Raw genomic sequence first — 18278 nt, forward strand, 5'->3', positions numbered from 1 at the left:
CTTCTTCTTGAGCCACTCCTTTGTTGCCTTGGCCGTGTGTTTTGGGTCATTGTCATGCTGGAATACCTATCCACGACCCATTTTCAATGCCCTGGCTGAGGGAAGGAGGTTCTCACCTAAGATTTGACGGTACATGGCCCCGTCCATCATCCCTTTGATGCGGTGAAGTTGTCCTGTCCCCTTAGCAGAAAAACACCCCCAAAGCATAATGTTTCCACCTCCATGTTTGACGGTGGGGATGGTGTTCTTGGGGTCATTGGCAGAATTCCTCCTCCTCCAAACACGGCGAGTTGAGTTGATGCCAAAGAGCTCCATTTTGGTCTCATCTGACCATAACACTTTCACCCAGTTCTCCTCTGAATCGTTCAGATGTTCATTGGCAAACTTCAGATGGGCCTGTATATGAACTTTCTTGAGCAGGGGGGACCTTGCGGGCGCTGCAGGATTTCAGTCCTTCACGGCGTAGTGTGTTACCAATTGTTTTCTTGGTGACTATGGTCCCAGCTGCCTTGAGGTCATTGACAAGGTCATGCCGTGTAGTTCTGGGCTGATTCCTCAACGTCCTCATGATCATTGCAACTCCACGAGGTGAGATCTTGCATGGAGCCCCAGGTCGAGGGAGATTGACAGTTCTTTTGTGTTTCTTCCATTTGCGAATAATCGCACCAACTGTTGTCACCTTCTCACCAAGCTGCTTGGCGATGGTCTTGTAGCCCATTCCAGCCTTGTGTAGGTCTACAATCATGTCCCTGACATCCTTGGAGAGCTCTTTGGTCTTGGCCATGGTGGAGAGTTTGGAATCTGATTGATTGATTGATTGCTTCTGTGGACAGGTGTCTTTTATACAGGTAACAAACTGAGATTAGGAGCACAGTGCTCCTAATCTCAGCTTGTTACCTGTATAAAAGACACCTGGGAGCCAGAAATCTTTCTGATTGAGAGGGGGTCAAATACTTATTTCTCTCATTAAAATGCAAATCAATTTATAACATTTTTGACATGTGTTTTTCTGAATTTTGTTGTTGTTATTCTGTCTCTCACTGTTCAAATAAACCTACCATTAAAATTATAGACTGATCATTTCTTTGTCAGTGGGCAAACGTACAAAATCAGCAGGGGTGAACATACACATGCGCACAGACACACACATCAGGAGTATGGTCAGAAATACCTGGGCGAAGAAGTCATCCATAAAAGCTTGGTTCTCCACTGGAATCTCCACATCGTCCCCAGACACATCACTTTTCTGTTGACACACACACACAAACAGACAGAGTTGTTGTGGTGGTGCGTTTGTAGTTAGATAATCACACTCACAGGCTTTTTAGAGGTTCTTACATCAGTGAAACAATGTGTTTTGAATCCACTATAAAGTTCATTTTTTTACCAGACACAATAAGGCCTACATGGATGACCTTGAGACCTTGGAAGAGGTGCAGGAAATGAGGAGAACACATTTGTCATCAACCCTTTTGTTCCCCTCTCTGTAACCACCATTTGTAAAGCACCACCAATAAACAGGTGTACAGCCTAAATATCATCACACCCCTATTAAGCCTACCTACTTCCTAGAATAACTTATTGCTCCAATGTTGGTGTTCTTGGGGTCATTGGCAGAATTCCTCCTCCTCCAAACACGGCGAGTTGAGTTGATGCCAAAGAGCTCCATTTTGGTCTCATCTGACCATAACACTTTCACCCAGTTCTCCTCTGAATCGTTCAGATGTTCATTGGCAAACTTCAGATGGGCCTGTATATGAACTTTCTTGAGCAGGGGGACCTTGCGTGCGCTGCAGGATTTTAATCCATGACGGTGTAGTGTGTTACTAATGGTTTTCTTTGAGACTGTGGTCCCAGCTCTCTTCAGGTCATTGACCAGGTCCTGCCGTGTAGTTCTGGGCTGATCCCTCACCTTCCTCATGATCATTGATGCCCCACGAGGTGAGATCTTGCATGGAGCCCCAGACCGAGGTTGATTGACCGTCATCTTGAACTTCTTCCATTTTCTAATAATTGCGCCAACAGTTGTTGCCTTCTCACCAAGCTGCTTGCCTATTGTCCTGTAGCCCATCCCATCTCACAGTTGAAGTGTACCTATGATAAAAATTACAGACCTCTACATGCTTTGTAAGTAGGAAAACCTGCAAAATCAGCAGTGTATCAAATACTTGTTCTCCCCACTGTAATAGCAAGCAAGGCCATGAAAACATGAACAAGCGTATAAAAATACAAAGTTTACCGCCTTCAACTGTTCCAATTGGTCCTTCATCTTCAAAACTGTGTTGTCACTGTCACAATATCTGAACTATCAAAAACCAATATTCTAATCTACAACCACTAATAAAACAGTTACCAAATTAGACCATTACTGTCATGACTTCCTCCAAAGCTGCCTCCTCTGCTTGTTCGGGAAGGCTTCGGTGTTTGTTGTCACCGGCTTTCTAGCCACTGCCGCTCCTCATCTCATCATTCCATTTGTTTTGTCTTGATTATAACACACACCTGTATAAGTGTTCCCTCTGCCCCCTTGTCTTTGTGTGTGATTGTTTATTGTGGAGGTTATATGAGCTCGGTGGAGCTCCTTGTACTTTGTATCGACTTATATACGGAATAAACCTTTATTCTGTGATTTACCCTCCTGCCTCTGACTCCGTCCAAATCACACGCCACAGAATCACACACCCGCCATGGAGTCAGCAGGAGAAGAGCCCATGCCCGGAGTCGTGGCAAAGGGTCCACGAGCATTCCAGGATGCTAGCCAGCTTGGGAGAAGCGATGGATCGGGTTCTCCAGGTCGTCCAACACCTGTAGAGGAGGGGACATGACCCGTCGGAACCAGCTGAGCAACCGGATCCGGCCACCCACACTCCAGCACCCGCGGGATTCATCTATCCCGACCGAGGGAGTTTGACGGGACGGCTTCCCGCTGCCAGGGATTCCTCCTGCAGCTGGACCTCTACTTCGTGAACATCAGCCCGGCTCCATCGGAGCGGGAGAAGGTGTCTGCCCTCGTCTCCTGGCTCTCGGGGAATGCCCTGGAGTGGGCCAACGTGGTCTGGAGAGGAGGAGGAACCGCGTTGGACAACTACGGGGAGTTCGCCCTCTTCTGGGCAGTCATCGACCACCCGCCCAAAGGAAGAGAGGCGGGCGAGCGTCTGGTCCAGGTGAGGCAGGGGACGAGGACCGCGCAGGACGATGGTTACCCAAAGGTTCCATAGAGAGCACGTCACATTTTTTATTATTTTGTCCCACGATTTCCCTGTTGTGTTGGGTCTCCCCTGGTTAGCACTGCACAACCACACCTTTTCATGGCACAGAGGGTTCTGACATGGTGGTCGTGAGAGTGTAAGGGTAGGTGCCTATCTGTTTCCATTGGTACAACCACGGTGGAAAGTCCAGACACTTCCTCCACCGTGCGAATCTCCCCAGAATACCTTGATTTGGCGCAAGCGTTTTCCAAAACGCAGGCGACCAAAATACCACCTCATCGGGGCGGGGGGGTTGCGCTATAAATCTACGAGTAGACGCTGTGCCTCCCAGGAGTCATGTATATCCCCTGTTGCAGGCTGAAACTGAGGCGATGGAGACATACATCTCCAAGTCCCTGCGCCAGGGGTTCATACGTCCCTCCACTTCGCCCTCCTCCTCGAGTTTCTTTTTTGTGAAGAAGAAAGACGGAGGTCGGTGCCCGTGCATTGATTACCGAGCAATGAACAATGGGACAATACGTTATAGTTATCCTCTGCTCCTCATCCCATCTGTGATCGAGTCAATGCATGGGGCGCGCTTCTTCACAAAATTAGATCTCCGGAGTGCGTATAACCTGGTGCGTGTCCGAGAGGGGGACGAATGGAAGACATCATTCAGTATAACCACGGAGCATTACGAATACCTGGTGATGCCGTACGGTTTGATGAATGCTCCATCCGTTTTCCAGTCCTTTGTGAACGAGGTGTTTCGGGACATGCTTGGTCACGGTGTAGTGGTTTACATCGATTACATTCTGGTGTATTCCACTACACGCGCCGAGCATGTGTCCCTGGTTCGCAAAGTTCTGGGCCGACTGTTGGAAAATGACCTTTATGCCAAGGCAGAGAAGTGTCTGTTTTCCCAGCAGTCCGTCTCCTTCCTCAGATACCGCATTACCACCTCAGGTGTGGAGATGGAGGGAGATCGCATTTCAGCCGTGCGTAATTGCCGACTCCAACCACGGTAAAGGAGGTGCAGCGCTTAATTGGCTTTGCCAACTACTATCGGAGGTTTATCTGGGGCTTTGGCAAGGTCGCAGTTCCCATCACATCTCTGTTAAGGGGTGGGCCGTCCCGGCTCCGCTGGTCTGCTAAGGCTGACAGGGCCTTCAGTAACCTGAGGGTTCTGTTCACCTCAGCCCCGGTACTGGCCCTTCCTGATCCATCACTACTGTTCATAGTGGAGGTGGATGCGTACGAGGTAGGGATAGGCACTGTCCTGTCTCAACGCTTGGGGATGCCACCCAAGCTCCGCCCCTGTGTCTTCTTCTCCAACAAGCTCAGCCCAGCGGAGCAGAACTACGACGTTGGTGATCGGGAACTGTTGGCTGTAGTCAGAGCCCTGACATTGTGGAGGCACTGGCTCGAGGGCGCGAAACACCCTTTCCTCGTCTGGACGGACCACCGTAACCTGGAGTACATCCGGGCAGCGAGGAGGCTGATCCCTCGCCAGGCCAGGTGTGCCCTATTCTTCACCCGGTTTTTGGTTTACTCTGTCATACATCCCGGGTACGAAGAACATGAAGGCAGACGCGCTGTCACGACTGTATGACACAGAGGAGAGGCCCATAGACAACACCCCAATACTCCTGGCCTCCTGCATTGTGGCGCCTGTAGTATGGATGCGGACATAGAGTGGACGGTACGCACAGAGCCATCTCCACCTCAGTGTTCAGCTGGGCTGCAGTACGTGCCGTCTCTTGTCCGTGACCGTCTGATCTGTTGGGCCCACACGTCTCCCTCCTCTGGTCACCCAGGTATCGGTCGTAGAGTGCGCTGCCTGACTGGAAGGTACTGGTGGCCTGCATTGGCTAAGGACGTGAGGGTGTATGTCTCCTCCTGCTCGGTGTGCGCCCAGAGTAAGGCACCTAGGCACCTCCCAGCGGGTAAATTACAGCCCTTACCAGTTCCACAACGGCCATGGTCCCACCTGTGTATTGACTTTCTAACTGATCTTCCCCTCTCTCAGGTAACACCACCATCCTGGTCGTTGTGGACCGCTTTTCAAAAGCCTGCTGCCTCCTTCCTCTGCCCGGTCTCCCCACGGCCCTGCAGACGGTGGAGGCCCTGCTTACTCACGTTTTCCGGCACTACGGTGTGCCAGAGGACATAGTGTCTGACCGGGGTCCCCGGGGCAGGTGGAACGGGTGAATCAAGATGTGGGTAGGTTCCTGCGGTCATACTCTTGCCATGGGCCGAATATGCCCATAACTCTTTTCGCCACTCCGCCATTAACCTAACTCCCTTTCAATTTGTCTTAGGTTATCAGCTGGTTCTGGCACCGTGGCATCCGAGCTAGACCGAAGCTCCTGCGGTGGATGACTGGTTTTGGTGCACGGAGGAGACGTGGAACGCTGTTCATGTTCACCTCCAGCGCGCCTTGCGTCGCCAGAAGGCCAACGCTGCCCGCCACCATACTGAGGCCCCGGTTTTTGTACCGGGTGATCGGGTCTGGCTCTCGACCCGGAATCTGCCCCTCTGCCTGCCCTGCCGTAAGCTGAGCCCGAGGTTTGTGGGGCCGTTCAATGTCCTGAAGAGAATCAACAAGGTTACATATCGGTTACTAATCCCTCCCGATTACCGTATTAACTCCTCGTTTCATTTGTCTCTCCTCAGGCTGGTGGTGGCTGGTCCGCTCCAGGAATCGGAGGAGCGGGAGGTCCCTCCGCCCCCTCTGGACATCGAGGGGGTGCTGGCGTACTCCGTCCGTTCCATCCTGGATTTGAGGCGTCGGGTGGGGGGCCTTCATTACTTCGTGGAGTGGGAGGGGTACGGTCCGGAGGAGCGGTGTTGGTTCCCGATGAGGGATATCCTCGATCCCTCCCTGTTGCGGTATTTCCACTGTCGCCATCTAGCTTGCCCTGCTCCACGTCCTCCTGGCCGTCCCCGAGACTGGTGTCGGCGCGCTGCTGGAGCTGCATGTCAAGGGGGTGGGGTACTGTCATGACTTCCTTCGAAGCTGCCTCCTCTCCTTGTTCGGGCAGGCTTCGGCGTTCGTCGTCACCGGCCTTCTAGCCACTGCCGCTCCTCATCTCATCTCATTATTCCATTTGTTTTGTCTTGATTATAACACACACCTGGTTTCAATTCCCCTAATCAGTACCTGCATAAGTGTTCCCTCTGCCCCCTTGTCTTTGTGTGTGATTGTTTATTGTGGAGGTTATATGAGCTCGGTGGAGCTCCTTGTACTTTGTATCGACTTATATACAGAATAAACCTTTATTCTGTGATTTACCCTCCTGCGCCTGACTCTGTCCAAATCACACGACACAATTACAATTTATTAGCCTACTGATTAATCCAGGGACTTGGCCGAAAATACGTTTCAAAGTTAGTTGTAAAAAGATTTAGTAGGCTAAATGGTCATTTAGAATATGGTCATCAAATAAAAAATAACAATCCTTTTTACAAAATATCTGTTCAATATGGCTGCAGACGCATCTCCAACCTGTAGTTTTACTAAGCCTTTTCTCTCAAGGAGGATTAAAGCAACAGTTGTGTAGAGGGTGATTCATCTCTCTCTTTCTCTCTCTCTTTCTCCTTCTCTCTCTCTCTCTGATCAATAGCATGTGTAAAAGCGCATGCAAAGTAAATATCACGCATGCTCGCTGTTTTGGGCGCACTACTCAAACAGGGCACTGAATGGAAAGGTAATAGGTTAAGTTCTAAATCTGTAAAATCAACCCACTGGGTTGTCCATTTATAAATAAAATGAGGCTGTATTTGTATTGTTATTTCTTGACCCCATCTGCTTGCTAAATATTGCTAAATAAGGCCAGGTCAACAAAAGAAAGTCATGCAATGGTTATTGATTAATGAAGATATTTTTTTATTCCTTTTTTGTTTGCTATTCAAGCAATGCTTAATGTTTAATAGTACAAACAAGTGAAGCAGAAAAGCAGATAGTGAGAACTTTTAGCTGACAAAGGCTTAGTCTTTGAGCTGTGGGTTTTCTCTAACATTTTACAGGGTCCTGGTGTCGTGATATCTGAGAAAGCTATAATGCAAAGTTTATCTGCCAGGTAGTATATACTGCTATACTGCTCATCTGTCATCTACTTTAAATAATAAACCCCCCACTCCCTTTTTCCACCATCCCCTCTTCTTCTTCTCCTCCATTCGGTTCCTCTCTTTCCTCAGGTTTGAAGGCACACAGAAAGAAATTGGTTTGGCTGCACGGCTTATCATTCCATGCACCTTTTCCTGAGATGGATAGATAAAATGAAAAAAGTTAGTTTTATCCATTATTAATCCCTTTTAGAGAGTATTGAGCTATATGAGTAGCTAAGTAGTCTTGTCCAAGCCAGAAAGGCAGGAGCCTATCTACTGTTTCTGCAGCGTGAGGCTTTTGATGTAGCGTTTAATACACCCCCTGGACACTAGACTATCGCAGGCCCTTACCCCCAATCCTTCTCTTTAATGCTGAGTGCCAAGCAGAGAGGAATCTGGCCCCTTTTCGTATGACTCAACCTGGGATCGAACACCCAAACTTCCAAACTCAGGACAGTCACTCTAACCACATGGCCACTGAGCTATATAATACAAAACTTGTGAGATCTGTCATACTTCAAATTATACCTCCCACTCCCTTTTCCACAATAGTTAACACAATTCAGAATACATCAGCATACTGGGTTTGGTGTAGCTGGTAGCCTAGCGGTGAAGAGCGTTGGTTCAAATCCCAGAGCTGACTAGGTGAAAAACCTGTTGATGTGCCCTTGAGCAAGGTAGTTAACCCTAATTGCTATTGTAAGTCGCTCTGGAAAATGACTAAAATGTCAAATGTAATTTCAAAATATTTTCATATCGACTCTTTCCCTTGCCCCCTACTCCCTCCCTCCCTCCCTATCTGCCCACCTTCCTCCCTTCCATCCCTCCCTCCCCTCCCTCCCCTCCCATTATCCCTGCTTTCTCTTGCTTACTCTGCCAGTTCATTTCCATGCAATTTCCGTCACCGGATGGTTGCTTGGGGTTCTGAAGCCAGGAAAAGTAGTCCATGCTGGACCCATCAGTCCAGAGATATTGGTGAGGCTATGAGAGAGGGAGCAACAGAGACAGAGAGAGAGAGAGAGAGAGAGAGACAGATAGAGAGGGACAGAGATAAAGAGAGAGAGACAGCGATCAATCATAAGGACAGAAGGAGTTGGGTGGCATGAACACGGTTGCCCACCTGTTTTTTTATAATGATGATCAATTTAAATGGTGAACACTATGGGCGGTTTCCTGGATACAGATTAAGCCTAGTCCTGGACTAAAAAGCAGACTCAATAAAGAATCTCCATCAATAATTATTTTTAGTCCAGGACTAGACTCTGTCTGGGAAACTGCCCCTATTCAGTCTAAAATCGTCACCTGCTTGGGGTTGGATACTGCAAAACCACCGAGCCAGATGCGAGGGGAATTTCTGCTGAAAGTCTGAGCAAAAACATCCACGTCCTTGTTCTCCTGGCTGGAGTGGATTGATATCAGATGAGATTTGTCCTTTTGAGAGCGGCAGTATGCCTGTGTGTGTGAGAGAAAATGAATGAATGAATGAATGAGAAAGCGAAAGATAGAGAGTTGTCTTCATCATAATAGATTTAGAGTTAGGGTTAGACACTAATGCACAACACTGAAAACTTGTTTAGACAATAGTGTAGATACCCAGAACTAGAGTGCTGCTTTGAGAGTTAGTTATGATGGTAATTTAGATAATTCTGCATATCATGCAGAGAAAAAGAGGTACACTACAGTTTCTCTACCTTTAACGAAAAGAGACCTTGGTCTCAATGGGACTCTCTTGCCTAAATAAAGGTTAAATAACTGAGAGAACATGGGTCTGTAGACTAAAACCATAGAGAAGTCTGAATTCACCTCAGCAGATGTAAAGTCCAATTGTTCCTGGAAGTGCTTAGCACATTTGGACCCCAGTTCATACCAGGTAGAATGGCCAGGACATGGGAGAAAGTTCTTGAACTTCCCAGAAACCCGCTTAGGTTCTTAAAGAAAAGGGGAGAACAAGGGAGAGATTAGAAGGACGGATATGAGAGGCTCCGTCCATATACTCTCAGGGCTGGTTTCCCACCCACATGGGAAAATACTCCAGTTAACTAAAGAATATTACAGTACTTACTATAGAATTCCATAGTAAACTGTAGCATACTGTAGAATACTATACTACACACTGTAGTATCCCACGGCCATTTGTAGTACTTACTATAGAATGTTGTAGTATACTGTAGAATACTATGGTAAATACTACAGTATTATCCACACAAAAACACAGTAGTAAATATTACAGTAATTTCCGCAAAAACACTACAGTCTGCAAAAACACTACATTTTTTAAAACTATAGTAAATACTACAGTATCTTATTTGCATATACCCTGCCCATTCCCCTCGCCCATATCGCAATTTGTTCCACCCATAGGTGAGAAACCGACATGCCAAGTATAGACCTTAAATTGTGTTTCCTACAGATTATAGAAAAGAGCTGAAGCGCTGGGGTCTTTTCAGACCTACCTACAGGCTATGGAAAATTAGCTCTTAGTATTTCTCCAGTAGGTTTCCTGAAGGAGAAAGCCTCGACTTCTATGTCAAAGATAATAAAACAAATACTACAGTAATATCCACAAAAAGACTGCAGTAAGTACTGTAGTATTGTCACGCTTGTTTAATGACGGGACAGACCAAGGCGCAGCATGATATACGTACATGTTTATTAACGTAATAAACACTCGACTAAACGATACAAAACGTGAAGTCCAAGGTAGCACACACAACATACCTTACAAGGAACAAGATCCCACAACTAGACAGTGCCAATAGGCTGCTTAAGTATGGTCCCCAATCAGAAACAACGAGCGACAGCTGCCTCTGATTGGGAACCACACCGGCCAACATAGAACTACACATACTAGAACACAAACATAGAAAACGCACAACAAAGAATATACACACCCTGACTCAACATTTAAGCGTCCCCTGAGTCAGGGCGTGACAAGTATATACATTTACATTTTAGTCATTTAGCAGACGCTCTTATCCAGAGCGACTTACAGGAGCAATTAGGGTTAAGTGCCTTGCTCAAGGGCACATCGACAGATTTGACTACAGTTATAATTTACACAGTATTTATACCATAATTAACTGTAAATACTACATTAAAATCAGCAAAAACGGTACAGTGAAAACTATAGTATTTATATGTATACTATAGTATATATGTTTTTATGTGGGCAGACACAGAACTTTACATGAAGATTCTCATTTGATCATGCTTTTCAGTCCAGTACTAGGCTTAATCTGGGTCAGAGTAACCGGCCCTCAAAATATATCTTCTATTGAGAGAATCTACATCAGTCACTGTGGTGTTGAGATGATGAGGGCAGGCTACTGTACCAGTGGAGTTTAGGCCATTGAGCACCATGGCAGACGCCCCGAGTAGCATCATGGCCAGAATGGGTAGAACCTTCATCATGGGATCTTCACTTCTCTTCAACTGTTGGGAAAAGAGCAAAGTTATTATACATATATTTTTAAAGGAGACCGGGAGTTCTGACCTGTGGGGGCACGTGACCAGACTCCGGCACACTCAGAGACAATGAGAAATACAGATAATATAGAGACAAAGGAGAAAGCAAACAGAAAGAGGTGGAATAACATTGGAGAAGAGGTGCATTTTCTCATTACAGAATCGAATATTTTGGTTTTACCTTGGTGTATGGAAATGTCAACGTCTTTTTCCTATATTCTTGCTTCTTCTCCTCGCCTCATATGCTCTCTTTCACTCAGCTCTGCCTCCTTATATACTTATTCCATACCTCTTAATCTCCTTTGTATTTCCTCTTTTCTGATGTCTCAACCTCTTACTCATGAAAAGTTGCAAACCCTCTGGTTTTGTCAAGAAAGTATGTGCAATCCCTGGGTACATTTGCAGCCTAATATATTGTCCCCCTTGGTCTTTTCAACAACAAAACAACTCTATATCCCAAGTATAACTACAGTAATGTATGACAAAATTAAGAATTCAAAGAAAAGAACACCCTCCCTACAATCAAACATGGGAGAGTTTCGATAATACTGTGGGGTTGCTTTGCTGCCTCTGTTACTGGAGGCCTTCAACATGTGCAAGGCATCATGAAATCAGCAGATTATCAACAGGTTTTGGAGTGCAGTGTTCAGCCCTGTGTCCAAAAACTAGGTCTCCGTCGAAGGTCGTGGGTATCCAGCAGGACAACGACCCCAAGAACACATAAAAAAGCACCCAGGAACGGTGCTGCGGAACACTGGACTGAGCTTATTATGACAGTGGTCCACACAGACCTGGTTCTGGAGAGCTGTGGCTTCCTGCCATTTATTTGTCCCATTCAATATTTTTGCAGTGTAGATATATGCAATATAGGAAAACGGTGCTGTCTGGATCTCTGGAAACAGGTCTGAGTGTGAACCACTGATCTAGATCAACTGTTTGGCTGGACGCGTGTGTGTGTCAGAGAGGCTGTCGAATATCTACACAATGTGTGTGTCAGTCTATCAAACTGCATCTGTTTAGAACCGAAATGTGTGTGTGTGTGTTTTATGGTGATCTGCAAAGTATGGTCGGTCAGGCAGTGTTCTGCTTGGCCCCTAAGACCCTCACAAACTTTTGTCGGGCTGTATCACCGCCTGGTACGGCAACCACACTGCCGGCAACTGCAGGGCTCTCCAGAAGGTGGTGCGGTCTGCCCAACGCATCACCGGGGGAACACTGCCTGCCCTCCAGGAAACCTACAGCACCCGATGTCACAGGAAGGGAAAAAAGATAATCAAGAACATCAACCACCCGTGCTATGGCCTGTTCACCCCGCTATCATCCAGAAGGAGAGGTCAGTACAGGTGCATCAAAGCTGGGACCGAGAGACTGAAAAACAGCTTCTAACTCAAGGCCATCAGACTGTTAAATAGCCATCACTAGCCGGCCTCCACCCAGTACCCTGCCCTGAAATTAGTCACTGTCAATAGCCGGCTACCACCAGGTTACTCAACCCTGCACCTATGTACATAGACATGGAATCACTGATTACTTTAATAATGAAACACTGGTCACTTTAATAATGTTTACATACTGTTTTACTCATTTCATATGTATATACTGTATTCTACTGTATTCTAATGAATGCCACTCCAACATTGCTTGTCTTAATATTTATATATTTCTTAATTCCATTGTTTTACTTTGAGATGTGTTTTTATTGTTGTGAATTGTTAGATACTACTGCACTGCTGGAGCTAGGAACACAAGCATTTCGCTACACCCGCAATAGAATCAGAAAAATATGTGTATGTGACCAACAAATGTGATTTCAAATCAAATCAAATCAAATGGCATTTGTCACATGCGTGGAATACAACAGGTGTAGACCTTTCCATGAAATGCTTACTTACAAGCCCCTAACCAACAATGCAGTTTTAAGAAAATAGAGTTAAGAAAATATTTACTAAATAAACTACAATAAATATATTAAAGTAATACAATAAAATAACAATAACGAGGCTGTATACAGGGGGTACCGGTACAAGTCAATGTGCGGGGGTACAGGTTGGTTGAGGTAATTGAGGTAATTTGTACATGTAGGTAGGGGTAAAGTGACTATGCATAGATAATAAACAGCGAGTAGCAGCAGTGTAAAAACAAAGGGGGCGATCAATGCAAATAGTCCGGGTGGCCATTTTATTAATTGTTCAGCAGTCTTATGGCTTTGGGGTAGAAGCTGTTAAGGAGGCTTTTGGAACTAGACTTGGCGCTCTGGCACTGCTTGCCATGCGGTAGCAGAGAGAACAGTCTATAACTTGGGTGACTAGAATCTTTGACAATTTTTTGGGCCTTCCTCTGACACCGCCTAGTAAAGAGGTCTTGGATGGTAGGAAGCTTGGCCCCAGTGATGTATTGGGCCATACGCACTACCCTCCGTAGCGCCTTACGGTCGGATGCTGAGCAGTTGCCATACCAGGTGGTGAACGGCTCAGGATGCTCTCTATGGTGCAGCTGTATAACTTTTTATGGATTTGGGACCCATGCCAAATCTTTTCAGTCTCCTGATGTGGAATAGGCGTTGGCGTGCCCTCTTCACAACTGTCTTGGTGTGTTTGGACCATGATAGTTTGTTGGTGATGTGGACACCAACGAACTTGAAGCTCTCGACCCGCTCCACTACAGCCCCGTCGATGTGAATGGGGGCGTGTTCGGCCCTCCTTTTCTTGTAGTCAATGATCAGCTTCTTTGTCTTGCTGACGTTGAGGGAGAGGTTGTTGGCCTGGCACCACACTGCCAGGTCTCTGACCTTCTCCCTATAGGCTGTCTCCTCGTTGTCGGTGAACAGGCCTACCACCGTTGTGTCATCAGCAAACTTAATGATGGTGTTCGAGTCATGCTTGGCCACGCAGTCGTGGGTGAACAGGGAGTACAGGAGGGGACTAAGCACGCAACCCATGAGGGTCCCCCGTGTTGAGGATCAGCGTGGCAGATGTGTTGTTGCCTACCCTTAACATCTGGGGGCGGCCCTTCAGGAAGTCCAGGATCCAGTTGCAGATGGATGTGTTTAGTCCCAGGGTCCTTAGCTTAGTGATGAGCTTTGTGGGCACTATGGTGTTGAACAATGAACAGCATTCTCAAATAGATGTTCCTTTTGTCCAGGTGGGAAAGGGCAGTGTGGAGTGCAATTGAGATTGCGTCATCTGTGGATCTGTTGGGGTGGTATGCGATTTGGAGTGGGTCTAGGGTTTCCGGGAGGATGTTGTTGATGTGAGTCATGACCAGCCTTTCAAAGCACTTCATGGCTACCGACGTGAGTGCTATGGGGCGGTAGTCATTTAGGCAGGTTACCTTTGCGTTCCTTGGCACAGGGACTATGGTGGTCTGCTTGAAACATGTAGGTATTACAGACTCGGTCAGGGAGAGGTTGAAAATGTCAGTAAAGACACTTGCCAGTTGGTCCGCAGATGCTCTGAGTGCACGTCCTGGTAATCCGTCTGGTCCTACGGCCTTGTGAATGTTGACCTATTTAAAGTTCTTGCTCACATCGACTATGGAGAGCGTGATCACACAGTTGTCTGGAACAGCTGGTGCTCTCATGCATGCTTCAGTGTTGCTTGCCTCGAAGTGAGCATAAAAGGCATTTAGCCCGTCTGGTAGGCTTGCGTCACTGGTCAGCTCGCGGCTGGGTTTCCCTTTGTAGTCCATAATAGTTTGCAAGCCCTGCCACATCTGACGAGCGTTAGAGCCAGTGTAGTAGCATTCAATCTTAGTCCTGTATTGACGCTTTGCCTGTTTGATGGTTCATCTGAGGGCATAGCGGCATTGTGTCCCGCTCCTTGAAAGCGGCAGCTCTAGCCTTTGGCTCAGTGCGGATGTTGCCTGTAATCCATGGCTTCTGGTTGGGATATGTACGTATGGTCACTGTCGGGACGACATTGTCGATGCACTTATTGATGAAACCGGTGACTGAGGTGGTATACTCCTCAATGCCATTGGTTGAATCACGGAACACATTCCAGTCTGTGCTAGCAAAACAGTCCTGTAGCGTAGCATCCGCGTCATCTGACCACTTCCGTATTAAGCGAGTCACTGGTACTTCCTGTTTTTGATTTTAATTGTAAGCAGGAATAAGGATATATATATATAATTATTTTCAGATTTGCCAAATGGAGGGTGAGGGAGAACTTTGTACATGTCTATGTGTGTGGAGTAAAGGTGGTCCAGAGTTTTTTTCCCTCTGGTTGCACATATATATATGCTGGTATAAATTAGGTAAAACGGATTTAAGTTTGCCTGCATTAAAGTCCCCGGCCACTAGGAGGGCCGCTTCTGGATGAGCATTTTCTTGTTTGCTTATGGACTTATACAGCTCCTTGAGTGCGGTTTTAGTGCCAGCATCGGTTTCTAGTGGTAAATAGACAGCTACGAAAAATATAGATAGATTGGTAGATAGTGTGGTCCACAGCTTATCATGAGGTACTCTACCTCAGGCGAGCAATACCTTGAGAATTCATTAATATTAGACTATGCACACCAGCTGTTACAGTGGGGAAAAAAAGTATTTAGTCAGCCACCAATTGTGCAAGTTCTCCCACTTAAAAAGATGAGAGAGGCCTGTAATTTTCATCATAGGTACACGTCAACTATGACAGACAAAATGAGGAAAATAAATCCAGAAAATCACATTGTAGGAGTTTTAATGGATTTATTAGCAAATTATGGTGGAAAATAAGTATTTGGTCAATAACAAAAGTTTCTCAATACTTTGTTATATACCCTTTGTTGGCAATGACACAGGTCAAACGTTTTCTGTAAGTCTTCACAAGGTTTTCACACACTGTTGCTGGTATTTTGGCCCATTCCTCCATGCAGATCTCCTCTAGAGCAGTGATGTTTTGGGGCTGTCGCTGGGCAACACAGACTTTCAACTCCCTCCAAAGATTTTCTATGGGGTTGAGATCTGGAGACTGGCTAGGCCACTCCAGGACCTTGAAATGCTTCTTACGAAGCCACTCCTTCGTTGCCCGGGCGGTGTGTTTGGGATCATTGTCATGCTGAAAGACCCAGCCACGTTTCATCTTCAATGCCCTTGCTGATGGAAGGAGGTTTTCATTCAAAATCTCACGATACATGGCCCCATTCATTCTTTCCTTTACACGGATCAGTCATCCTGGTCCCTTTGCAGAAAAACAGCCCCAAAGCATGATGTTTCCACCCCCATGCTTCACAGTAGGTATGGTGTTCTTTGGATGCAACTCAGCATTCTTTGTCCTCCAAACACGACGAGTTGAGTTTTTACCAAAAAGTTATATTTTGGTTTCATCTGACCATATGACATTCTCCCAATCCTCTTCTGGATCATCCAAATGCACTCTAGCAAACTTCAGACGGGCCTGGACATGTACTGGCTTAAGCAGGGGGACACGTCTGGCACTGCAGGATTTGAGTCCCTGGCGGCGTAGTGTGTTACTGATGGTAGGCTTTGTTACTTTGGTCCCAGCTCTCTGCAGGTCATTCACTAGGTCCCCCCGTGTGGTTCTGGGATTTTTGCTCACCGTTCTTGTGATCCTTTTGACCCCACGGGTGAGATCTTGCGTGTAGCCCCAGATCGAGGGAGATTATCAGTGGTCTTGTATGTCTTCCATTTCCTAATAATTGCTCCCACAGTTGATTTCTTCAAACCAAGCTGCTTACCTATTGCAGATTCAGTCTTCCCAGCCTGGTGCAGGTCTACAATTTTGTTTCTGGTGTCCTTTGACAGCTCTTTGGTCTTGGCCATAGTGGAGTTTGGAGTGTGACTGTTTGAGGTTGTGGACAGGTGTCTTTTATACTGATAACAAGTTCAAACAGGTGCCATTAATACAGGTAACGAGTGGAGGACAGAGGAGCCTCTTAAAGAAGAAGTTACAGGTCTGTGAGAGCCAGAAATCTTGCTTGTTTGTAGGTGACCAAATACTTATTTTCCGCCATAATTTGCTAATAAATTCATTAAAAATCCTACAATGTGATTTTCTGGATTTCTTTTCTCAATTTGTCTGTCATAGTTGACGTGTACCTATGATGAAAATTACAGGCCTCTCTCATCTTTTTAAGTGGGAGAACTTGCACAATTGGTGGCTGACTAAATACTTTTTTCCCCCACTGTATTGACAAAAAGACACACACCACTACACCTCATCTAACTGGAGGTAGCTGTTCTTTCTTGCTGATGCATGGAAAACCCAGCCAACTGCATTTATCCGTGTGGTCGTTCAGCCACAACTCATTGAAACTTAAGATATTACCATTTTTAATGTCCCATTGGCAGGATAGTCTCGAACTGAGCTCATCCAGTTCTCAGTTTATTCAGTTGATTTGATTAGATTTGTGTGTGCGCACACGCCCGAGTCCGCCAGCATGTCTGTCTATCGATAGAGATAATCAGCTTGTATTTTGGCAAAGACCTCGGCCTCCCATTTGTCAAGCGGTTCCTCTTTGTTGTAGAGCTCCTTGTCGGTCTCTGCAGAAAACTACAAGTTGAGGAGAGAGAGAGAGAGAGAGAGAGAGAGAGAGAGACTCACTTTTTACTCCAGTCTAGAAGCATTTTGCCTCTTCTATTAAAATGCAGATAACGATTGTAGGCGATGCCATGGCGATGTTGGTTAGCTAAGCTTATGCATACAAAAATGTCATGGAGACTAATGGTGGTCTTGTGCCGAACTGCGCATGTGCAGGCCGTCAAATCAAAGGCACTCCTTCTATATAAAGTTGTTTTGACAAATGAAAACTTGTCAGTTTCACGAGGTTGGAGTAATAACATGTTCAAATACTGAAAACATTGGCTCGACTCTAGGTTGTGCCTTTAGATTGAAAAAATGAACAACTAAGGAACCATTTTTCAGTTACCTCATTGACTTCTCAAACCGCAAACCCTGTCATGGTCTGCTTGGTCTGTTTCGCAAGCATTCTCAGAAGTCTCATGATGTTGCGACTCTGGGTTTACAAACTCGGTGCTGGTATAGTATTCTAAAATGACACTGTCGGCCTCTACAAGTAAACATTAGCTCTGTTAAGAAATGTATTATAGGCCAGCGCTCTTACATAAGACATGTTGGAAGTTGGGAGAGTTATATTTGGGTGTTGTGGTGAGGGAGGCCCTGCTCTCTCCTTTCCCAGATGTTTAGTTCATTTCATTTCGATTTCCTTTGCATTATTGTAGCCATTTTCTGCAGCCTGTCAACTATGCCTCTGTCTATCCCTGTTCTCTCCTCTCCGCACAGGCTATACAAACGCCTCACACCGCGTGGCTGCTGCCTCTCTAACCTGGTGGTCCCTGCACGCACCACCCACGTGGAGTTCCAGGTCTCAGGCAGCCTCTGGAACTGCCGTTCTGCTGCCAACAAGGCAGAGTTCATCTCAGCCTATGCTACCCTCCAGTCCCTCGACTTCTTGGCGCTGACGGAAACATGGATTACCACTGAAAACACTGCTACTCCTACTGCTCTCTCCTCTTCTGAACATGTGTTCTCGCATACCCCGATAGCATCTGGTCAG

At 46.3% G+C, this 18278-nt stretch overlaps 1 protein-coding gene across 1 annotated transcript; it reads right to left on the reverse strand.

The window, feature by feature from the left end:
- Nucleotides 1-7053: 7053 nt before the first annotated feature.
- Nucleotides 7054-11035, reverse strand: LOC121534751 (C-type lectin lectoxin-Thr1). Its single transcript, XM_041841330.2, has 6 exons — nt 10945-11035; nt 10631-10730; nt 9102-9226; nt 8601-8750; nt 8171-8279; nt 7054-7451 (listed from the first exon to the last, which is right to left on the reverse strand). Exons 2-6 carry the CDS (start codon nt 10707-10709, stop codon nt 7309-7311), a joined length of 606 nt encoding a protein of 201 aa, XP_041697264.2. The 5' UTR covers nt 10710-10730; nt 10945-11035; the 3' UTR covers nt 7054-7308.
- Between the last annotated feature and the right edge of the window lie 7243 nt (nt 11036-18278).

This window comes from Coregonus clupeaformis, chromosome 21 (genome assembly GCF_020615455.1).
Source record: "Coregonus clupeaformis isolate EN_2021a chromosome 21, ASM2061545v1, whole genome shotgun sequence".
NCBI lineage: Eukaryota > Metazoa > Chordata > Actinopteri > Salmoniformes > Salmonidae > Coregonus > Coregonus clupeaformis.